A 27,179-nucleotide genomic window follows, 5' to 3' on the forward strand; every position below is an offset into this window, starting at 1 on the left:
CGCCGATGCCGATTGTCGGCGGTCTCGACGATAATCGCCGATGCGTACGACTGGACGTCCGTGTGGCGGCGGCAGCGTCCGTCGGCGGCGGCAATATAGGCCTGCCGGAGGATCTTACGCGCGAGTCGTAGCAATACGCACCGAACGAAGCATATCAGCTGTGCCGCGCGATTGTTTTGTGGTACGCCGAAAAAGCCGTGCAAACACGCACGCGCAAGCACGCGGACGAGAGTGACGACGGCCGTCGAGGCGGCGCGAGGTGGGATCGCATGCACGAGGAGTGTGCCAACAGCTGCGCGCACAACGCCCCGCTCCATTGTGACGCCCTTGAATCGCCGCCGCCGTGCTCGGCGCGCGCGGCGGGAGAGAGAAACAAACAAGCACGCGAGGGGGCTTTTTTAAAAAAAAAAATAAATTTTCTCTATACGGCGGCTGGTGGATTTCTTTTAATGATATTTCGGTTTTAATTGTTTTTGTTGTTTTATTTTTTTATTTTTTTTTTTTTTTTACTTCGGGTCGAGAGCGAAATATAATATTTAATATTATGTCGTCGACGACGCGAATAATAACGACGCACATCGTACACGGTTAATACTATTGTTAGTTGCACTTTCAGATTGTAGTGATTGTACACACACTTATCGTCATTCGACGGTACAACTTGAACGTTTAAAAAAAAAGTCAGATATATATATATTTTTGGATATCTCGAATAGGTATTATCGCTGCCGCAATACATAAATACACGCGCGCGTAATAGCAATTACGATGAATTTTACAAAAGTATGTGTCGGTTATAACTTATAAGTGCCACGCGAGTGCGTATATTATACACTACGCCTGTATTTTATCGCCATACCATAAAATATCATAATATATTATCGCATCACAATAAATTATTCAAAACAGATATTGAAATCGTTTATATATGTGGGTATTTATGTGAATAATATATTTTATTTTCAACCATGGTTGTCAAATACAAGAAAAACGTGTAATATTATAATGGTTTAATAGGTAGTTACATTGTTAAAATTTATTTTACCGTTCAATATTGTAGAATATTATACAGAGTTATAGACTTCACTTTCAAGTGCCGTTGGACATTTTGTGATACGAGCAATAACATCGATGAAAAATATTCATTTTTGTTAGAACGCACGAAATATACTAGCAATTTAATGCCGCCGTGATTTGAACTAAAAACAAAAATTATTACTAATCGGTTTTCCGTAAATACACGATTTGAACTCGACATGTACACAATTCACCGTATATAGGTTATGGGCGCTATGGCGAAAGAAGAGAGTAAGAGAGTTTAATATGCACTTGATTGAATTAAATTTTCGATCAACAATCTAGGACGTACGTACCTATTGTTTAGTTTTCGGGTTAACCGTCGGTAACAGTGTAACACCTCGACTAGTGCATTTTAAGATGACAGTGTTATTATAACACGAGGGCTCGCTGTAGCTAATACAGTGTATAACTATGTAGTTAATAGTTAAAGAACTCCGATTGCGGGTTAAACAGGAGAGTTGGCGTCGCAAAGATTGATAGGGAAAACCGTCTATCGGCTGTTCCGCGCTGATACGAATGTCTCGGAGCTTGTGTTTCAGGAAAAGATAGTAAACAAATCCAATCGGTGGCGGGCGACCAGCGGCACACGCAATAATAAGCAGGCAATATTATTTACGCGTGTGTACGATAATAAATTAAGTACGCTTAGTAGCTTTGTTGCATAATGATACGTTGTCAAATGCTACGAGAAAGATAAGCGATTAAGAAATAACATAATAATTGAATCCCAGCCGAGGACGGCGTCGTATGCGCGAGATTATTCTCTGTATCACGACGACGAGTGATTTTAGAGCACGTCGGCAATATTGTCGCATTCAGTATATTACTACTTCCATTTTATAATCGCACACAATAAATCACAATAATACATTATAATATTAAATGATAATATATTATTAAAACATATTAATAATTTGAATAGTTCGACTTGACGTCTTCGTTGTTTTTTGTCTATAAAAATATCATCGATTATTATTAACGATATTAGGATGATTATAATATTGTCGAGTATCGAATGTTTTAGTCTCGGGAGGAGTGACCGCCGATGATTGTTGTCTATAGCGTAGTAGTTGATAGTGTAGGTACAGTACATCGGTAACGCGCACACGCGCGACTGACAAACATAATGATTAATATTTTTAATAATACATAATATAGTTGATATACAACCAGACGAATAATGAATATTAATATGATGTCATAATAATAATATTTCGAGTTTAAAACACACAACACATGCGTGTCACAATACAAGGGAAGTTCGATTGTTTTTGCGGAACAAACTATATGCGGTGAATTACTGTAATTTATAATGGCTAAAACACAGTCAAAACTAGGAATTTCGAACAACATTGTTTTAGTTGGGCAATAGGTACGTAAAATATATCATAATTATAAATTTACATTATACAGGTACTCGTGAAAACCTAAAAATCGACTAGCGAAAACCATTTACGGGCCAACAATAGAAATAGAAATCGAGCGTGGGTTAGGCACCAAGCGCACCGTTATTGTCGCATTGCCTTAGTAGACTACTATATAGTTGTGGCGTCGAACGTATTTTTAACGCGCTTTTCCCGCCGCTGAAATCGTTTTCTTTTTCATTTCCGCTCGTCTGTTGCCGAAACGACGGCCACTGCAGTTTATTTTTCATAATGATTCATGCTCAGTGCACAATATATTCGTTGGTAAACGGTAAAATAGTCGAAAAAAAGTTATTTGAAATAAGTATGTTACTGTTTATTATTATATAAACATTATTAAACTTTATTAAACCAGCGGTTATATCTCTATAGGTGCGTATTTTTTTTATTTTTTTACACTCTTACAACGTATGTTTTTGTTTTTCTAATATCGTATTCGTTTCACAGTACACGGGGTTCGGGCAAAACGTGCGCGGCTTCCGTAGTTTTAGGAAATCCTGTTACTACAAGTAGTATTCAATGCGGGACGGCCGCCGCCTCAATAACGTCGAGCCAAGAATTCCATACATGGCTGGGCCCGTCTCGGTGGTAATGGTGCTATTTCGTTGTCGTCCTCTGCGCGTAACACCCGGCCAACGCAGTCCGCATCGTTTTCATCATAGAGCGACTACCAATAGGCGCGAGCGCGCGCGCGCGCGGTTATAACAGAGGACGCCGCACGAGAAAAATGCCAACTGGCACTAGTGGTTAGGTTTTTTTTCCTTTTGACCGCACCACCGTCCACATTGGGTCGGGGGTGACATAGTTTTTGTTCACGAGATTTCGACTTAAAAATCTCCCATTCCCGCGTCACATTCACCAGCCAACCCATTATTCACCCACGCCGCAGCCGCAGGTGTAGTGTAGTCGACGCGGTGGCAGCAGCGATGGAGTGAGCGAGCGATGATAACAGAGACCAACGATATTATGTGTAAGGACTACGGATCGCCAGATCGCGATGCCAAAAACCTTGCATGAGACAACAGCAACTAACGGTCGCGAGATCATTTCTGGCAGGCCTCCAAAAAACTATACGAAAAAACCATAAAAATCTGAGGCTGTAGCCCGTCACGTCGCGACGGAAGACGAGCTTTGACGCCACAGACTTTTGTGCAAGAGTGTAAGAGGGAGGGGGGCACAAACGCACGCGACTATCTTGATAATAATAATATTATTATTGTGCTTAGAAATCCGTTTTTTTATCATCATCGAAATTGTTTGAATCGATTATTGGAGCGGAAATGCGTAATCGTATTAAAACATATATTTACATCTCTGTGAATATAATTAATGTAATAACAATAATGTGGAATAAAATAAAGTATTAATGATTAAACGAAATTAGAGTATTAACAACACAGTGTAATAGTAATATATAGTATATACTAAACACGATCAGAAGTTAATAAAATTATGACATGTAATTGCAATTGTATCAATGGGATTTCCACTATGGGAAGGCATCATGACATTTTTAAAGAAATTAATTATTTAAAGGGATGAGATATGGAAATAAAAAAAGAGTGGATAGGCTTCCTCCGAAAAATTACCATACAGTTGATAATATATAGGGAAACATTGGGGTGGTAAATAAATTATTATTAATCCCGCCAGTTTTCACAAAACTCCCATCTATATTCTGCATTATGTAATTAATGTTTACAAATAACTGTAGAATGTAGACCCTAGATTTGACGTCTATATGATATGAAAAATTAACCAGTTTCCGGAGTTTTACTATGAAAAACAATTACAATCGACTGTGTTTTGTCAGCAAAAACAAAAACAAAAAAAACAAGATAAGTAAATAATGATGATCAATAATTTGTTGCAAAAAAAAAGAAGAGATGTTTAATTATATTTTATACGAAAAATAATGTTACTCATTCATTCGTTGCAAAAATAAATGATTAAGACAAACCATGCCACAAACACCCTCTCTTTTTGTACGTATCTCATTTATATCTCGCGTTCAATCAACAAATATTTTTTCACAGTGTCGTATTTCTTTTCTCACGAAATCATTTTACAATAATTATCGTGAGACAGTTAGTCAGTCTTCGATTCATCATTAAATATATTCATAAACAAAATCAATATAACTAGGTAAAGTAATAGCTAATAAGTTACAATGTAATATTATTTTCTTTTAAAACACTATCTAATCTACAGGTTGCCACGGCGGCCGACCCGGAAACTTAAATAATGTTATCTAAAGAATAAAGTTCTACGATTTTCACACTGCCGACTATGAACAACGTAATCATATTATATATAATCTGATTTAGAATTTTATGCTCGAATACAAAGTTGTATTTCCGGCACGATTGTTTTCAAGGTTTCACTATTACATTATTACTTACATTCATGGTATAAACAATCAAAATATTCATAGTTACAAATACAAAAAAACATTTTAGTTTAATTGAATTTGACATATTAATATATCATGTACGATTTTAAATTTCAACCTGTGGCCGTTTTTTCAACTTACAAAATAACTACTTGAACTGCTAATTGATTTGCAGGGTTATAATTTGTAAGTTTGACTTGAATATAGTATAATATATAATGTACATTAATTATACATATTGTCAGCGCGAATTTTAAATTAATGTTCTAGTTATGATCCATTTAGGTAGATTTTCCGTCAAATTATTAATGAAAGATGTTACTTCTTTCAATGAAGAATTTTCTTCCAAAACACAAGCTAGTCTGTAACTTAATTTTTCATTTGTCTCATCGCAGTCGATCGTTTTTCTCTATAATATATAGGTTATTCACTCTATCGACTAGATATACAATAACGTAAAAGTATAATAATATGATACTAACATTATTATTATTTCGTATGTTATATGAAAATATGTTCTTGCACAGCCTACAGTACAGATTATAAAGTATATTTACTTAACAATTATATAATTATTAAATTATTAATTAATGATCGTTAAAAATCCTGTAATTAAATTGTCAAAGAAAAATATTTTACGCTAATGTCTTCCTGTATACACAATACATAAAGTATATATTTATTTGAAATTTTACAGTGCATAATATAATGTATAAGTTGTTGTAGTATATACTCGTTTACATTTATGAAGAATTTCCTAGTTGTGCAAAAACTTGGACAGCTATATACAATGACGGCGAAGGCAATATGCAAATAAATATTACTTGCTTATTAATATAATTTTTTATCATTTGCAAATTGCAATGCGATACAAAGTTCTATATTAATCAAAGTATTCCGTAAATCCTTTCGTCATAGTTATTTTTCCATCTAACTAAAAAAACCTGTAAAAAAATTACACAACACTATGTCGATTGTTGATTTCCTGGTATTCCTCGGCCTACACCATTGTATATAATGCATGATCGCATAGTATATATATATACTAATTATAATTTTTAATAAAGCTGTTTTGAAATATCTACTTATACGTCATAGTCAGTTGTTATTGTTTTCGAAAATCAATTGTTGGGGGTATACCTATGTGCATTTCGATTTGTGTATATACGTAATACACTTATCTTACGGCTGTTTGACGACGTTATACTGTCGCTGACCGAATGGCGTAGGTATATCAGCTATATATATTATTGCTATAGCAACGAGAGAGGGGACCGACAGATGCAATGCACACTGCAAGCTCATCCTGCAACGCAGTGGCGTGCAGCACATATAATATTCTTAAACGCAACGTACCTAAACTTAATAAATAATAATGAATAATTTCACGTGAGGCTGGTCATTAAATGAATCGATTCGCAAATAAAAACCAACCGATGGAAAACACATCTGCTACGTAAAACCTGTCACGAAATACACCGAAACCACAAATCGCCTTAAACGAAATTTACATAAATAGATATAAATATACATTATAATATACTGTATATTGTACATTGTATGTTGTTTTACTAGACGATTAGCACCGATCGTTGTATAGCTTACTATCATTAAACGTACTCGTTATGTATCGCACGGCTGCAACCACTCACTCGTGTTCGGATGTAAAATTGTAGGCGACAAATGGGGAAAAATTATCACGAACAGATTTTGGACCTTTCGTAGCGCGGAGGAAAGATAAATAAAATCAAGAATTCGTCTTGGTCTTCGTCCGATGGGTTCCTGTCTTTTATGTGTGAAGAAGTCACCCCCGCAGACATGGCGATGGTGGTGCATTTTGTTTGGGTATATAAATGTTGTTTTTTTTTTTTTGAAGACGGATTCTTTGTCGTGAGGCATTGCAACGTAGCGCACGACGTGCGCCGGGGGCCGACGGGATCAATATTCCGACCGCCTAGGCAACGCATGACTGTCGATCCTGTGCGCGGCGTTGCCAGTTTTCTATCGGCCGCCCGGAACACGCACCGCCGCCACCCCGCCGCCATCACCGCCACCACCACAATCAACGTAGTACGTCGACGACGAACGCACTCACGAAACGAAAACAACGAACCCACCGAACACCCGTCGTATACGAGACGCGATTTTTTTCCCTTTACAGTTTACAATACTCAATACTGCACATGTCGTCGTCTTGCTCATATTACAGATTACAGAATACATACATATATAAACGTATATTGAATATATTACGAAGTATTTATCGTTATCGCGAGATAAAAAATCCTGTCTAAATTCCGTAATATTATTAATTATTGTATATTATATTATACAAGTACGAGACAGATATTTTGATATTGAGATAGTGTTTTATTTTCACGATACAACACGCGTTATACTATCCCATAATAGCTATACAAGGGAATCGCCAATCAGCCGTCGTGTTCTCGTTTAGGGATTTTCTCTTTTGCCCGATAAGTCTCCGGCTGAAGATACGAATTCGTTCCCAGGCCGACTCCGAGAGAGAAATAAACCGACCGTCCGTTGCGCAACAAACGCGAAAATGATAAACGAGCCGATTTTCAGCACCGGGCACCGGTGAAAACCATATTATTAATTATGCCTCCGACGAAAGTAATTATAATACCGTACGGCAGTCTTAGTAATCTTATATATTCTGATGTACAAAATTACCGGCTGGGCCAAACCGTTCAATGCCATGCCGTGTCATAAGAACTACGGCCAAACGAACGGTATATATCTACAGAAGGCTGGCCACAGGCAAGACAATACGTCGTTAATATATTTTTTTTTTTTTTTAAGAGAATATTTTCTTTCCAAAATTCTGCGATTTTCGGTATGAAATTACTTATTTGAAGGTTTGTCTTAAAAACATTTCAATTCCTGAGACTTGACATAACTAGGTATTTTAAATTCCAAGCACAGTACAAGTTCAAAAGAAAATACGTAAAATTAAAATTTGATTTTTTATAAAAATGTAGAAAAAGCGAATAAGCATCACATAACAGCATGATGATATTGATGTAACGCGATAGTATGCAGTCAATTTTTTTTAATTTTAAATATATGTAGACATAACAATATTAAAATTAAACACTTACCAAGAAAAAAACGGTTGTTAATTCTCAAGCATAGTAGTATGAATTGAAATATATATATTTACCTGAAACAAAAAAAAATGAATCATATAAGCATATTGAGTTAATATAGGGTGTGAAACAATAGTGTACAGCCCCCATATAGAGTGGTAGCGGCGTATTTTTATTTTTTTTTACCAGAACGTATTAAATATTAATTGTTAAACCAGTTCCTATATTAAATCAAAAAACTTATTTCGACAATAAGCTTCCTGGTCGTATTTTGATGGTGAAAAAAAATATAATACCTATGTTCTATATATGTATTTTGAAATTCCTGAACGCGCCTTTGTTGGGCTATTCGACGGAAAACCACACGGAAAAAAAAATTGAAACCGGTTTAATGCGTCGGGTTTCTATTAGGGTCTCTCTATCCCAATGCTGAACGTAAAGGTACGGTCACGTATATACATTATATAGGTATACATACATATAGGCATACGCACGGTGTACCCCGAGAGCAATATACCTATATAAATACAGCCTTATTATTTTCCTCTATGCAGGCTATATTATAGTCGCAGCGTCAGTCAGGTTGAATTCCGTATGGGTATACGTATAATTTAGTTTTATAGTTACGGACACACGACTTTCCGTATTGTATCCACGCGGTCACGAAATTATGATAACGATAATGACGGAAACGGGTGGAAAAAATAATTTCAAAATTGATTTTTATAAATGCAGACGACCCTTTATCCCGTGATTGTGCCGCGGAATTATGACGGACATGGCATCGACATTTATATTATTAATAGTTCTAATTGAACGTAGGCGGTTTTTTATTTTCCGACCACACGCGTTCGTTAGGGTTATTATTATTATTAAATAATATATATGCGGATACGAGATTAGGAAGGGCGGCAGTGATAGGAACATGAGTGGGATGGGAATCGTGGGTTTTTTGGGTTATGTAGAGTACATTTGGAGGGGTGGTCTCGGGTCGATAAGGGAGTCAGTAACAGAGTGCATATGTTTATATATATAAGCACATACAGCATATACTACGGTATTAGTGTCATGTTGTGGAGAACGTTTCGATGGAGGATAGAGAGAGAGTGCGCGCGCGCACCGAGGATTCAATTATAACGACGACTACAGCTAAGGCAGAAAAAGTCTTTCGAGTTCTATGTGGATATATCGATAAATTCAACCGACGGATACATACATATGGCAGAGACGGTGAAAAACGGATATCTTGACACATTGAGAGGATAAAAACATTGTATCCATAAATTAAGAGGTGTTTCTTGTCTCCACATAATCGTGTACATAATAAAAACAAGTTATATAATGATGATGATAACAAGCGTAAAAAACAGATTTTCTCTTGGCGTTTTTGAATTTAGTTTTCCGGTCGTTGTTATCGACAACGAAATTTAATAGAGTGTAATGAATAATGATACATCTCCGATATGGTGGCCGAAAAGAATGAGAAAGCGAACCGAAGACCATTTATCGGGAGAGGTGAAAAATTTTCCGGGTCATCGTTTACGCGGAAGAGAAGTTGGACTGCTGTCAACGACAGATCTATATAGATACGTTCAACGTGTGCGCGTATATAGTTTCAAAATTTTCTCTCTCTTTTTCAGCTCTCATGCAGAAATTGAACGTTCTCGTTTGGGGTCTGAGAATATTGCGCGCAGAGTTTCGGAGGGTGATGCCAGGGCGGCGGTCCCTAGCGATAAGGCACGAAGGCTGCGTGTCGCTAGCAATAAACCCGACGGGAACGTGGTGCGAAGGGTGTGCGTGCGTGCGTAAATATAACACATCAGCGGCGGTGGAGGTCGACAACCCCCTCGGGTTGATGGTGGTGGTGGAGTCCCGACTATAATATATTATAATGCATACTGACGAACGCACCACTAATATGCATATTATATAATAAATAGCAAGCGTGGTATATACGATACGGACGAACGCGGGATGACGATCGGCTGCTGCTCTTTTGCAGAGATATAATATATCATGCAGTTTTCGTCGAGTCGACTATATAGTTTGAATATTGTAATACTTAAAAACGAGTGTACGAAATGCGTTTTGTCGAGCCGCCGTTGTTGAAGTATATCATACAATACGATTAAATACACTCGCGTGCAGCCTCCGAGTGTGGAGCATATACAAGGTGTCCGTGTCTGTTAATGGTGATTTTTATTCCAATATCGATATTTTGTTGTGTTCGTCGTTCTTAGAAAACCTCGGAGACTTCGGTTCAAAAAAAAAAAATTTTAAACAATCGAAATCCATTAATTTTTGTATACTAGATAACAGAAACTTGCACGAATTATCGAGTCACGACAGGATAGGTGAATATCAAGAGTACGCGTGCACATACAATGAACAAGGCATGACACCCTGTATATTATAGTTCGTACACACTGCACATGCATACCCGAAATAACACGTTGTGCACCGCGCGTTTCGTTATCTGATGGACAGCTGCTGCCGCTGCCAGTATACAGGGTCGAGCTGGTTTAAATATTATTATTATTAAGCCATAAGGTCGGTTTTTTTTTTTTTTGTCAGACGTGCCCGTATACTTTTGGAACGAACACGGCGTATACACATTACACAGACTGCATTATAATTATTGTTACGGATATATTATAATACTGGTACGTATAATACGTACATTACACTAGACCATTATAGATGGAATCCCGCACCAACAAATCTAGTCTAAGCTGTATATTTACTCACGCGAGCTACGTATTTTAATATTATATTATTATTGTATTATCTGTACAAAAATATATACGCGATATAAAAAAAAGCATAATATATATTTATGAGCGTCATTCTGTCTAGCAGTCCCTGGTGAACTCGAAAACTATGCACTTTTTTTCAGTAAGTTTTAAATAACGATTTTGTTTCACCATGCCGATCGATATAAACATGGACGACAGCCTGGTACGTACATAATATTATACACTACTAAAATACGAAGGGGTATTTACAGATGATCGAGGGTTACAAAGGGGTTATTTTACCTCAAACGTTGTTTTAAGTTAAATATATTTGAAAAATTGCTAAACAGTGGTTAAGTTAATACTATAATAATTAATAAACTATAAATACTTTAATGTCATGACTCATAATTCATAAGTGTAAATTTCATAATTATAATGATAGATTTTATCATAATATTTTTATTTTAAGAGGTATAATAACACGTAACTTGTAATTGGTACATTATAATGAACGGATATGTAAAAGTAACAGTTGAGTAAAGTCAGAATTTATCATCATACTTGTTACGTTATATAGTTGTACATATAGGCCGCCTTTGCTATTAAAACAAAATAGCCAAATTCGTTATCCGGTACTATGGAATGTATAGATACTATGTAAGTACTTACTATGTACAAAACATTTTACATATTATTATGTGCAATATTTTTACTATGCTCGGGATAAATGTTAACCATTTGCTAAACATAGCCCAGCGTTTTCGTCGATATCATAATTCCTTTACGAACACCGTAATAAGTGTACTACCTATTATGATATTGTTAAAAAAGGTAATTTGGATGAGCTGATCCCGGTTCCTTCTTAGTCTATGTTATAATAAACCATTTTACTCAAATAACTACAATATGATTCACATTTTATGTGCACTCAAACCATATATTTTATAAATATATACGGTTAAAATGTTTTGTGCGCGTGTGTATATAAGTTTGATATATACACAGTTTCAGCTGCAACAGTATATATACGTACTATATATGTATATAGATTTTTGTTACCAAAGGTTTGTTTAGAGAAATCTATTGTCGGATATTATTTTCTACAGTCAGCATAAAGGTACACAGAAAACTATACACCGTGTGGGGAAAATTTGTACTCGTAGAACAAAAGATAAACACTCGATCGAAACAGATTAACGTTTAAAGGGCTACAGAAAAGGAAAAAATAAATACATTTGTTGAAATAATATTGGAATTGACTAATTCAAGGTTTTTCTTCTATTGTTCATACCCAAAATTATAAACTATAATAATACAAATTAATACCTGCAGTATACCACGATAAACATATAATATGCAAACAGTAATATGTTATTGTGTGTCTGCTCGTACTATACCTACTGCAGTCAAGCAACAGTCCCGTAGACATGTCTTTATTAAGTTTTCAAATCTAACCTTTCGAATAATTTGTTTATTACCTCCGAAACCGCAGTGTCAGATGAAAGTTATTTGTTTGCGAAAAGAAAAAAATGGAAATTACACGAAAAATGCTTTTCATATAGATATAATAATATATTATATAAATGCATTCACAAATGTTATACTCTTATACTACCGACAACGACAACCATTACCGTCTGATGTAGACAAGACTAAATTATTTTTATTATTATTACTCGATCAAACATTTTGGATAAATATAAATTAAACTTATATTATAAGCGCACAAATCACAAATCCTGCTTGTGCATGTATACAGTGTTTTGAATAGCACATATAATAATATATGCAGCGGTAAAAAACATATACATATAATATACGGACAGTAGTGGCCAATGGAATCCATGGGAAATTTGGTCCCTCCGGTTTAAATAGTACGAGATATATTGATCGACGCTTAAAAACGAAACGGTCCGCCGCGAACAAAAAATGATGGCGCCTGGTACTCCGATGTAAATGTAATAACATGATTTAGGCAATACGTATATCTAGTTTCAAAATAGTAGTTTATCAGTGAACTTTTATGAAAATTAATCAATTATACGGTAAATAAAACTATATACACGTACGAATGTACGATATAAATTATAATAAATATTTTGGATCACTATAATATATACAGAGTGATTTTTTTTTAACTAGATAAGGCAATACTTATTCAATTAATCCACCCAATATAAGGTATTATTTTATTTATTTCTACTTTTAAAAGAAAAATCGTTAATTATGTTATATGAAGTGCTATTAAAATATTAATAAATGGTCTTTTTTCGACCAAAGTAATATAATTTCGAGAAAATCTATATTGTCATTCATTTTTATTTAATGCAAAGTTCGTAAAAATTATTTTAGTAAAACAAAAAGTAAAATCAACTAAAATATGTTATTCTCGTATGTTGCTTATTGCAGCTTACAGACTATCACAGGACCACCATAAAACAATATGTTAATATTAAAGATTAGGATAGAAGCCAGTATCTAGGTATTTATTATATCTAATATGACATTTAAAAACTATCATTGGATAAAAAACATATAATATAACAATTTATATTAACTCGTCATTTATAAAGAATACGAAAATATAATCATCTACGACCGGTGACCGTCGCGGGTTGATCGGTAACTGGTGACTGCTGCTAAAGTGTACTGTACGTATACTCACGATATTATAAAAATATAGTACAAAGATTTTTATAGTATAAAACCTATTATAATAATATATTTTTATCTAACCTATTATTAACCGTAGATAATGGTATCGCTTAGGTAATGATAACAATTAATCTATAAATAATGCTATAATTAATACTACCCATTGACACGTCTGTATTGATTTTGTTTAAGCGTACAGATAAACGGTGTCAGGAAAGTAGGACAGCTATTATTTTGTATTAAAGTCTAAAAAGACAACCAAAGCTCTTCATCCAGCCGTGAATGTATATTGGGAAATATAGTCAATAGAAAATTGGTAAGTATAATCTATAAATATAATATTTACTATATATACATATTATGGTTTCAAATAATGTAATGATAAATACTACACAAAGAAAATTATTTGACATTAACGATAACCAATAAGCATAATTTATAAGTAAAAATCAAATAATACAATCACAATTCTTTTATGAAATTAAAACCATAATCAAAATAGAATTACACTGTAAAACATTATAAACATTTTAAGAATAAATATTATTGTATTTATTATTTAATAATAATAATAAAAAAAAAAAAAAAACTGTAAAAATACTAAAAATGTGCGCCTAATAGCAATATAATATTTTATAGGACAAGCTAATAATCATTAACGTTGAATTCCTGATTATAAATAATAATAATACAATCATAGTGTTACTCATAATCACCTAAGTCATACTATACTTGTATGATATACATTATGAATATTTACAAAAACAAAATCTAATCTTATATTATCTAAACAAAAATGTATTATCTCATTTATTAATAAAAATTGACCTTCGGAAGGCAATAACAATTACACTCAATAATAAAATGTAAGAAAAACCCTTTAAAAAAAAAAAAAAAAAGGTAACCCGTGTCTTAGTCGCACAGCCAGTCTTAGAGATATAGTCACATGGCTGGTCTCTTAGTGCCAATGTACCATATAAGTTATTTGTTACAAATAATTTGTTTGTTCGAATAAAGTATACGTACGAGTTTACGACACCACTAACAAGGCATACTGGTTATTTTATCAACACTTAGTGTTATTATGCACGTATCTGCTTCAGTAATTTTTATGTGTAAAATGTTACAGTGTTAAGTAAAAAATTGTTTATTACTTATTAAAATAGGAATATAACGAATTCTTTTAATTATTACGATTCCTAATTTTTGTAAGACTTTAGAGAACAGTAAATGTCTGAAGCTTATTTAAAGTTGGAATTCATGTCTTCCACTAATAAGAAAAAATAATGAAATTAAAGAGACTGACTGGTTAACCTAACTACTAAGTCTAAACACGAAACAATCTTTTTATTTTCATTTAATTATAAACAAAATAATTTTAATATAAAATAATAATGTGATAGGTTAAGTATTATTGTTTTTATTTATTTATTATAACTAAAATTGAAAGATAGACTAATAGATTAAGATGAAATATAAAAAAAAGCAATTTACATCTTACCACGGAGGTAAATTTTCAAAGTCAATACATACGCACGGAACATTTTTCTGTAATTTAGTACAGTATTATATAGTACACCTAGATAGATATTATGCGGTATCCATGAAAACGAAATAAAAATAAAGAGACCAAGGATCTTTCAAGGCGGCGGGAGTGAATCGTGTTAGACATTTGCCCTTTGATAATTTAATACTATATAATAGTCTAAATAATTATGATAATTTCATTGTTTTTAAACAATGAATAGAAGAATGTGTTCCATTTCTCTGCCTACAATAACAGGAAACTTGCATTTTGACAAATTATCATCAGGTCGAGATGGCACTGTTTCAGTCAATTGTTAATATACAAATAAATTTCAAGCATACTACCCAAGGTTAAAGCAAATTTTTTTAAAATTAATTTCAGTAAGTACACAACAACCGTTCAAATACAAATATGAGGTTAGGTATATAGGTGGTATATCCTTATCGTACATAAATAATAATATTTCATAATTATGAATGATTTAAATCGAAGTTCTATAAATTACATATTATAATAATAAAAAAGAGACGACAAACAATTAATTTTTTCATCTATTATATAAATATTTTAAATTAAATAATACGTCACTCGTCATTCAAAAAGAAACTCTCCACTTGAAACTGATTTCTCTGGGAGTAATAGTTTATTTTTCTTTATTATAAAATCTAAGTACACCTACAATTTATTGACATTAAGCAAGATTAATTTTTATCACTTTTTATGTTTTGACATTAAAATATGTTCGAAGACTAATACCAGAAATAACCTGCACTAATAATAGTAGCACGCAGTTATTACACGCGATTATAAGATTACAGCTTTAAAAATAAGATAATAAATAATGTATTTTAAAATTTGAAACACGGTAACGTTGTAATATAACAATATAATATTTATAAACAATAAACTATAATGTGTGTTTTTATATATCATATTCAAACGCCGAGTTGATAGGCGAATGAGGGTGGGAGAAAATCCTGACATTGAACGTTGATATTAATTACACGCGAAATAAAGAAACGTTTCCAAGATTTAGATTTTTAATAATAATAATACATACTCGAGACAATCGAGGGACTTAATTAATATCGCGTCCTTTGTCCTTGGAAACAGGCCTCTCGGTCGTACGAATTTGTAACAGTCTCAGCGACCGGCAGCCGTCTATAACCACCGTCGCTCGGCTCGCACTCACATACCTCACACCATAGGAGACCTTGGCTTGAATTCGCCGACCCGATTTTCTTTGAGAAATCATTACCAAACATTTTCAAGAGAATTGTTTTTTGTTTTGTGTTTATATATTACATATATTATTATACGTGTACATTATTGTCAGTCGAATTAACAAAACGATATCCGAATATGCAGGTTAGACGAGAGAAAAGAATAATTTCGTTAAAATAAAACATCATTGTAGTCTTGTAATAAAACCTAAAATCACTGCAACGAATCACGTGGCTCTGTCCGCCAATATGTCAAGAGGGAAATAGAGACACACGCAGAAAGAGAGATCGAGAGAGTGCTCGGGCGTCTTAAAATATAACTCATCTCAAGCAAATATTTCACTATAACACTCATTTTCTGCAGCGTTATTATACGCGTTTGTGATTTTTTGACGAATGTAATAACATAGGTGTTCTACATACAAACATCTCTACGTCTTGTAATGCAACAGCTTTGACTACAGGGAAAGGCCCGATATATAATATTATAACGTTTTTGTTTTTGAAACTTTTTTACATTACGCCCCACGCGTAAAAAATAATAAGGCGATTTTTGTTCACGCGTTATTGTTCTCGTACACAGATATCATGTTACGCGAACTCAACACTCTCGTGTCGTGCCATAATTAAACTATTTTATCAATATAGCTTGGAGAATAATCGATGTCGGATATACATATAGATGAAAAATTATCCATATACACGATTACAATGGTGGTTTTGAGATCAATGTCGTTTCGAGAGGGAAAAGATCGATGAAAACGACGTTTACGTCTCGACACGACTGGTATAAAAACCGAACGACTAAAGACGTAAAACCTCACAACATGGATTTCAGTCCAAAACAAAATAAGAAACAAGAAATATACGTTATGCATACGTATTATAGAATAATATTCGAAAATCAAGTAAACGACGAAATGGACAATTATTCTATTATTTACATTTCGTGACGATTGTTCGAATTAAAAACGTGCGATAAAATGTATAATATGTCATTACAACAACAACAACATCAACGCCAGTCGTTGACGTGGATCGATTAGCATTAATATGTACCTCTACGTGCACTATTTATTAAATTATATCCCGCAAAAACTAATTAAACGAAAAAAAAAAAATAAAAAATAAAACCTAAATGCCCAATCGATGAATACGTTACTCATTTTAATATAATGTTGTTGATGTTAACGAAATATATTCGGTAATAAGTATACAGACTCAATATCGTTTATTTCGGAACATGACATAGTAAGACAATATTTGTTCATATCATTATTAAACGTCTGTTAGCCATCTTTTTCGTAATTCTACAAAAATAAAGACGATTTTCAGACGATAGCAGTCGAACCTATCATATAAAAGTAGCAAAATATCGTGAGGAAATCTAAACCGATCGTACTTGTAAAAATAAAACATCAATTGATTATTTTATATGAGTAAAAAATAACAAATTGTGCGACCATCGACCGCCGTTAGAAACACTAGCGGCTTAGATATCACTAGTGAGAGTTAAGTTGCTTAGCTGAATAGATTTAGGCGTCGTAAAACAACTCGAAAAACAGCGCCGCGCCAATGTTAAAAATACAATTACAACAACAGTAAAGAAACGTCGCAGGTCAAAAAAATAACGTGTATTCAAATGTTTTTTTTTTATTAAAATGTATTTAGTTTCAGCAGAACGACTCCAAATAATAATATACATTGTTGACCAATTCGATGTCTGATCGAGGGCAAATTAAAACTACATATATTATTATAATGAATCATCATTGCATGGACGCCGAAATCGTAACTTTAAACGGAAAAAAAACGTTTAAACATTCAAAGGTCGTTGGAATGACAGGCAATGATAGGCTTGGGCCGGTTCTTGAATAGCAACTTTTTGGTGACTATGGCCTCGACCACGTATTCGTCCGCGTCCGGTTTCTTCTTCATCACGGCGAGAGGTTTGTCGAACGTCTGCGCTTTGCCGTACAGGATGTGATGGCCGATGATCAATATGGGCACACCGTCCCGAATAGTCGCGAACAGATCACCGACGTATTGACATTCGAGGGGCGTGTGCCGACGGGTTTCGAGATCACCTTGTACTTCTAGGGCGGCCCACTCGGGCGGCGACCCGAGTCCGTCTTCGATCAGTTTCACTAGAATCATTTTCGGTCGGTTTTTTTTTCGTTCAATACGCTACAAAATCAAATCAAAACGTGTCCGGTTTAACACAACAACTAGGAAACAACAACAACAACAATCCGATAGGGGCAAATTAAAAATATGTTACAAATTCTGTGATTGAGGAAGGGGGGACGGACTTGAGACGCAATCGTGTTGTATACATGATGATTTATCATAGTGTGGGCGTTTATATATTTATAAATCCCAATAATACTTTTATAAAATCAGAATTAATTACTGCACATTAAATTAACAACCAAAATGTCATCTTTTAAACGTCACAATTCCTACTTCTCTTATTGATTTCTAAATAAAGTTTAAATTAAAAAACACAGGCATACGATTATAAAGAAAGCACGTAAAATTTAATTTTTTTTTTTTTTTTTGTAATATAGGTATAGAAAAGTATCTTAGAATTTGGCATCCACAATAATATTATATGTACGTTTTGCCTCAGTCGTAACGATCACTGCGACAAAAAAATTTTTAAGGTCTGTCAGTAACTAAAATATATTGACCGCTTTATATATTATAAAAACTTAAAACTAATGTGCAAGAATGTTGATTTTATCACACGTGTCATCATGCCAACGACATGTGGTTGCAATCGACAAGTTGAATATGTTGCCTATGCGCAACGCCTTTACGCGTTAAATTCTGTTTTCACTCCATGTTTCTATAAGAAAGCGTTGTAAAAGCTACTCAGAAAACGATATTGATACATTTGAGATTTATGAACGTGAAGCATAACGTCTTTGTATATTACAGGAGTATATTTTACACTGTGTGTTTACAGACACTCATTTCAATCACATTTAAAACGTATACGATTATTTGTGAAATTTGTAAAAAAAAAAAATCCTGTTACAATAATAAGACATGTCGATACTGATTTTAAGAAAATATTTACTGCAAATTACATAAAATTATAACGACTCCGAGACCAACATTTTCCTCGTATATAGCTGAAGTTATAAATTAAAAATTATACAATTAGGATTTGTTGTATGGCAGCCTACGTGATGAGGAGTCAAAATGAAAGACCTACCATTGTAGAAGTAAATTATCAACATGATCGACTGGGAAACGATTACTAAATAAATAATATTTAATCGAAATATATACTTCGTTATAGATTAAAAATGCTGCACGCATTAAGAGACCGTTCTGGTAGAAGTGAAACGTATACAACGCTCAAGAGATGGCGTTGAATTCCATCTCGCCGCCGTGGGGTCGTGGGTAACCACACCCATTGTCCCCTCAACGGGGGCTACGCGCAATAATCTCACGAGAAGTACATTATTATTTTACGGACTGTCGTTCAGAACGTTTCGTGTCAATGCTGTTGACTGTTTTGTATTTATGTCACTTGCGTAATTTGAATATGATACGCGCGCGCATTCATAAGCTAATTATTATTTTAAACTCCTGAAGTACAAAAACTTTTTACAACATTATACATATTGCAGTGTCACTTAATATATGTAATATGTATAAATTAGTAAATATATTGCAATTATCTAAATTAATATTAGTTTTTTAGTGAATATGGAGTGTATTTACCTACCTCCTTTAAACATAGCCTGTGTAGAGAACTAATATTATAAATTATAATAAAATATGTTACGTTTCCAACTAGCGATAACAGTGTACATTTGTAATAACATATAATTTATTGAAATACAACATTTTAAATTAATTATTAACCATTAAAGATATTTTTTTTATAATTGACAACTTTTCATAGATAATGAATAACTAATGTATAATTTTAGAACATATTTATTTACTGAAATGTCATATATACAAATTATCTATGTAAAACGGTTATAATTACGTACCTATATGGTATATAATAATAAAATATATTTTATAACGCTATAAAAATATATTATAATATATTATTTTAACGCCTAAATAAAAACAAAACATTTGTAACAATTTAATAATTATAAATAGGGCTGGGGCTTTAATGTCCTAACAAATATCAAAAATTCCCTCAAAAAAATCAAAATATTCATTTAAATTATATTATTTATTATAGTTTAAAAATTGGAAAAAATTTTTAAATGATACTATAGTAGTGTTTTTTTTTTTATAGTATTGCTACTTGTTTAGTTCTGTTGTATTTCTGTTTTCTTAATTATTCATTCTAAAATAATAATTTAAAAAAAATTGTTATCGACGATAACTTGTCGTGCTATATAATTTATTATTCATACTGTCGGCAGTTTGCGTAAGTCTCTTGTTAATCGTAACAATTTTTGTTCATTTTATTTCACTACAAGTCACTATTTTACTGTCACGCTAAATACAATTTAACTTGTAGGTACAACTAAAAGTCTCAGGGAACAAAAAAAACTACACATGCTCATAAACTATTATTATGTTATACTATTGAGTATAAACTGTACAATATTTATTATATACTCAATGATTTTCCGTACTTTAATTTTACTAACGTTATTTATTACTTAAATATATATATATATATATATTGATACTCAAGTTATTCTACAACCCTCTTTAAAATTACTCAAATACCCTTGTCCAACTATTCTCTCTCGGTACAAATATAAGGGTTGCATATCACCCGACCGAACGTTCCACAAAGAGAGAGAACTTCATACAGACTCAACCCTCGCCACCTTAGGACTTTACAACAACTTTAATTAATTTTTTCTCTGAATATCTAAACCCAACTATTTTGGGCACATAAAACTTCAGTGTCCCGTTTAATGATGGCAGTGTTTTAATTAAATTTTGTCTCATTTTCTCCTTATATACGCTATAAAACATTTCCAACTAAATTAACAAAACTATCAATTCAAACATCTAGGCACTATTTTTTATGATATTGTAAGTAAACAATATATTTATTTAAATAATTATATTAATTTAATCTAAAATACAATAAATATTTAAATACCAAAATATAGTGTACAAGTTGAGCCAATGTGTTTTTTTTTTGTTTTCTAGTCTTAAAAAAAACATATAGACCACACAATTACAAAGAATCGAGCTTATATAACTTATACTATATTATAATTTCTAAAAAAGTCAAATACATTGGAAAATTATCTAAAATAATTTAAACAATTGTATAATTTAAAGCTTAAAGAAAAAAATTGGAAAGTTATTGTATTGTATACAAGGAATTGAGTGCATAATTCGTCGTTGAGTAAGTCAATGGTAATTAATTTGTTAAATTTGAATCAATGGTCATTGTATAGGAAAAATGATCCTAAATGAAGACTTGAATTTGTTAGGCTTTAATTAAAAAATTTGTTTATTATTTTAGTTTTTCTGTATTTTTATTTTTTTTATTTTAACTCAAAGTTTAAAAAAAATTAACTGCACCAAAAGGTGATGACAATTATAAAAAAAAAAAAAAACATAGTAAAATCAATACATAATATGTATATTGTATAAAGTATATACTATAAGCAAATATATTCATTGATCCGCTTTTAATCTATGAATATGAATTACAACAACTAGCTGAGAAGGAAATACAAATATGACTACCTGAATATTTTCAACAAACTGTCAATATTAAATACTTATATATTCTTAATTGTTCGAGTAGCGGATTTTATAACAATAAATAACAATTAGAGTAAACATGATTTCTTCATAATTTATTACATCATTAACTAAGTAGTTCAGCAATAATAAACCAATTCTGTTATGTATGTGTACATAATATGTATTGATTTCAATTTGGTCGGTATGATTCAAGAAAATATTTAATCATATAGTTACTATTCATAAAACACCACTAATAAAACAATTAGATAATGGTACAATTAAATTATTATTCATTAATATTTATAGAACCTCTGGATTCAACAAATTCATAATTTGTTTTTTATTCTAAATTTTAAAATGATATTATAAACGTGTTATGCATATGGGAGAAAAAGTTAAGTGTAATTACAACCTTAATTTAGAACCTGGGGGGTCCAGACCCAATTGACCCTCTCCCCGCCAGCGTGTGATGTTGGGCAACAAACTCTAGTCATGCATACCAAGACCTTGAAATTCATACCGAATATTGACCCAATGTATTATCTAGCACCATTCCCTACCACAATAAATACAAGAATGTACAGCGAAAACTATAAAGACTATCTGCTATAGAAGTATAATATTATAGTCATTGTAATATGAAGATAGTAAAAGAATCCCCTTCTACCTGATAATGTATTTGCATTGTATTTCAATAATGAAACATTACACAGTATGGATGTACTGTAAAGTAACAATGAGATAAAAACGAATATAATAATATTAATTGATGGCGTCATGTAGCATAAGATGTGATAATAAAAAGAAGACGCCAACAAGATAAGTTGAATAATTTTCCAACTGTTAAATTAGAAATTGCGTATGTGATCGAAATAATCTCAACCACTTCTAAATTGCAAAACTCTGCCTTGACTTCCTTTTCACCCACTTGTTTGCTTACAATTATAACACCGATCAAAAGGGAAAAGATTCACTTCAAAGGTAAATGGAATCATTATTACGGGTTAGGACTATATTTTTGTCTTTTACCTTTATATGTTCTTCATTTTTATACCTATGTGTTATACACATTTTCATTGGTTTAAATAATATACACGATACGGCTGTGAATAAACAATTAATCACAAAATTTACTTTTAACGATCATCATTAAAATATGTTATTGGTACAATAAACTATAAACGAAAACTAATAAAATACCACAGTACAATATTCACAGTATAATAGCGTATTTTTAAATTGTATAACAATTTGATGATTAAATTACTACAAATTTAAAATAATTATCAAGTTTTAACTTCTAAGGTAAGGTAAAATACATTTGAATAAATTGTAATTTAAATGTTTGGATCACACAATACTACCAAAGTTCAAATACATAGTTTTTTTTTTAAATATAATCTATGATAAATTAGGTTATAATGACAATGAGATTTTGAATAATAAATAAATTAATTAAACTATAATTTAATTGTTTTAAAACTGAATTAAAGAATAAATTATAAAAATATATTATATTGAATTTGCAATAATTAAAATAGGAATATACAATTTATAGAAAAAAATAAAAATCAATAGGTTTCGTTTATTATATATATATATATATCAATTACTAACTAGTAGGTGGATTATTTCTACTCTTGATATATTAAACATAAATACAAAGAACAATTCATTATAGATTAACGTAATATTGATAGTGCTATAGAGGCGGCAAAAGGGTGACAAAAAAAATAGTATTTATGGTTCCGGGTGCGTTTGAGAAGGCTGATGCCGCAAACGTCACCTATGACTGAAATAACTCATTTCCGCCTTACCACACAATGAACTATTTATTATCTTCTACTAATCAGAAGATACAATTTGCCATCAGAACAAGCAGTTGTTTTTTACCAATCATAAAAGGATGTTTGTGCACTATTTGTTTTCTTTTACTAATCAACGTAGACGATTTACGTTCAACAGAACTAACCTTGTGTTGTTAGCTTTAGCATTTGAAAGAATTAATCATTATATATTAAACTCTTTATCAAATTATTCACAAAGATTGAGAACATTATACAAGTTTGTAAGTTTTTTTTTTTAATGATATTTAAATTTTAAAGCAAGATATGAGCATTTTTAAACTATAATTTAACAAATAATTTGCAAGCAACTGAAATATCTTAAAAAATCAACACTCAAACACAAATAATATTCTATACTAAAGCTCTAATAACACAAAGTTTATTCTACTGGAAGTATATTTATGATGTTATACGTGGGTCAGAGAGAAAACAAATAGTGCGCTGGCATCCTCATTGCCACAGTAGTTCAACTGTTAAAAGACTAACAATTTAGAAGGTCACAGATAAAAATTCTGTGCAATTTACGATTTATTTTTTTATGCCTATGGGCACCATTTTACTGCTTTAGTAATACCAATTCAAACATTGAATTTCATTAAATAATATAACATTTGTTTATATTATATACTTATATATAATTACATATAAATAATCAGATCTGGGTATCAAAACAAAATTGGACCTAAGGTACACTCTAATTTAATGTTTTTTTGCAGATTTTAAATGAATTATTTTTATGATTAAATGCATAATACATATACAGCTAAATACTCAGTTTAGTATTCAAATAATAAGTTATAACAAAACATATTTTTATGTGTTGAAATTTAAAATATACTGATAATTATTATTATATTTTTTTATTTTAATGAATTGGTCAATGTGTTTATTATTATTGTGACATACTATTGATTAAAGTTTGAAGATCTTTTTTTATTGTAAAAACTAAATAATCATCATGACAAGACACAATGACCTCGTACAAATCTAAAAGACAAAAATGACGTAGTTTAACCTAGACAACAAATAGAAACGGTGCTACCAACAGAAATAGATAAGTATTATTACAGAGCTACAATTATCGTTGAGGAGTTACTAATATTATCACAATTTGGCAATGAATCAACAATTTGAATCGCGGGAAAAAAATAAAAATAAATAAAATATATTGAATTATTCAAAGATCCTCGAAGAGAGCAAACCTTTTTCTTAAAACTGTAAACATTAACATCGTAAATAAGTACATCCGGTGAGTCATTACGGTTTCAACATTGAAATTATTTTCATAGAGTAGAGTAGGAAGACAAACATCGTTTGACACAAGATGACCTCCTCAAAGTCATACTTTACTCCAAAAAAATTGATTATTATTTTTAATAATCGACCTTGTATAAGTTACAAGTAATACTATAATAACATAGAACGTCTGGTGGTTAGGTCATTAGTTACAGGCGTTATAGCCAGAGATTAGTAGTACAAAAATAAAATACACACGGTATAGATATTTAAATTAAACATTTATACTTTGTATGTTTTCTTGTTGCAGTACATACGCGTATATAAATAAAATATGTTTCACAACATAAATACATACATTTCGTCAATGTAATGTTAATTGTAATTAACTAATTAGGTATACATAACAATTAACTTGTGGAAATGAGCTTTTGGTAGTTGGTTTTACATATTATTATAAAAAAAAATATTATTTAAACTAAAAAAGAAATATTGCTAGAATAATAATGGAAATTTAAGACACTAAACAAGCCAAGACATATAATATAATATTGTTTTTCCTTAAACAAGTTTTTTTTTTGCGCGTATGGTTCTTAGACAAACCAGGCACACAGATTTTTCAGTTTGGCAACGTTGCGTTTTATTAGGTAGTACGAAGAATTTACTCCGGAGGCGATATAATGTTAAACAGAATAAGCAGCTTAGCAGCAGCACTAACAATAACAACAATAACGCGTAATAATAATGAAATAATAATAGTATTATAATTTACGTACACTAATGTAACTTATGAAGTTATGAGTTATGAGACAGACAACATTTTATGGAGTTATTATATATACTTAAAGACACCTACAAGTATTCATACAAAAACCACGAAATAATTAAGTCATTAAAGACGAATTTGGGAAAATAAAATAATTACCCATATTCTTCAAAAATATAGTATAGGTACTAAACTTTAATTATCTCCATGCAAAATACATCCGTGTTAAATTTGTTTGCTTAATGCTAACATTTAGCAATTTCGTTACGCGTATGGATAAATATTTTTGGTTTTCTGATTTGGCATATAGATATTCTCGAAATATCAACTTTACATAGCTATCCCGCCCAGGGCTGCTTTTTTTAACCATTTATTAACAACAACATTTTTTTAAATTATATATCTTTATTTTTAATTTTTTTGTTAAACGACCCAAATTTGAATTACTTTTTATTCGGGGCCAAAAACCAACAACTCATAAAGTTTCAATAGTATGAACCAAAAACAAAGAAAAAGTTTTGTACTGTTATACTACATCAACTATTCACTAAAATACTAATTTCTTATAATAACTAATAATTGATAAGACGGATAAAAGAAAATATCTTAATGTGCGTATTTGTTAATTATTTAAAAAATGAATAACTCGATTTTTCATTAACTTACAAAATCCAAATAAGCTACGCGATGTACTTTTTCATTAAAAAAAAAAAATCAAGATAATCAAATGAGTAGTTTCAGAGAAAATGCGTGACAGGAATCCATTTTCACATTTATATATATATAAGCAGATTAACATCTACATTTGGAAAATATAATAATTCTTAAACTTTTTATAATATACCTATTAAATCAATATTGAAGCGAATTAAAACTAAATTTAATTATAACTAGTAATAATTAGATCTAAAATTTGTTTTATCAAAGCTAATGTTCTAAAAAATTGTTTATTTATTTAAAAATAATAAGAAATTAAAAATTTTATTACAGATAAAATTGAAGTTAATTAACTTATTTCTTAACTGTGATAAGTAATTATTGATTGCCATGTAAAATTGCATTAAGTATTGAATAAAAAATTATAAAAATATTAATATTTTAATAAAGATAATAGATAAAAATAATATTATGATTTTTTCGGGATTTAACACTAATAAACGAAATATTTCTGAATACTACTTAGCTAATAATAACTAATTTTTTTAAAGTTATAAATACTTTAGGTATCTGCTTTAAGCCTAGAATATTTAAAATTATTAGTATGGTTATCGTTTAATAAAATACACTAGAAATTTAAAATTTTTATTTATTATTCACTACTTAGAAAAGTTTACATAAAACGATTTTGTCTCAATAGATAAAATACCTCAGAATAGAATGGCGTATGTAAATACTAACTAAAAACGTATTTCTTTATTAATGATATATAGAATAGGAACATACAAAACAATTAAAGTAAATTAATGGTTACCTA

At 31.4% G+C, this 27,179-nt stretch overlaps 2 protein-coding genes across 4 annotated transcripts in view; both read right to left on the minus strand.

Moving 5' to 3' along the window:
- Positions 1 to 27,179, minus strand: part of LOC112603497 (protein gustavus) — a 55,275-nt gene that overhangs the window by 27,024 nt on the left and 1,072 nt on the right. The window lies entirely within an intron of this gene.
- LOC112603499 (chromosome transmission fidelity protein 8 homolog) overlaps positions 14,803 to 27,179 on the minus strand; it is a 34,752-nt gene continuing 22,375 nt past the window's right edge. For both annotated transcript variants that reach the window (XM_025352084.1, XM_025352085.1), the window contains exon 2: positions 14,803 to 18,337. In XM_025352084.1, coding sequence (XP_025207869.1) covers positions 17,975 to 18,307 — 333 coding nt within the window. In that variant the 5' untranslated portion in view covers positions 18,308 to 18,337 and the 3' untranslated portion in view covers positions 14,803 to 17,974. The remainder of the gene's footprint in view (positions 18,338 to 27,179) is intronic.

Source organism: Melanaphis sacchari, unplaced genomic scaffold (genome assembly GCF_002803265.2).
Source record: "Melanaphis sacchari strain LSU unplaced genomic scaffold, SCAv2.0 Contig10_pilon_pilon, whole genome shotgun sequence".
Taxonomy (NCBI): Eukaryota; Metazoa; Arthropoda; class Insecta; order Hemiptera; family Aphididae; genus Melanaphis; species Melanaphis sacchari.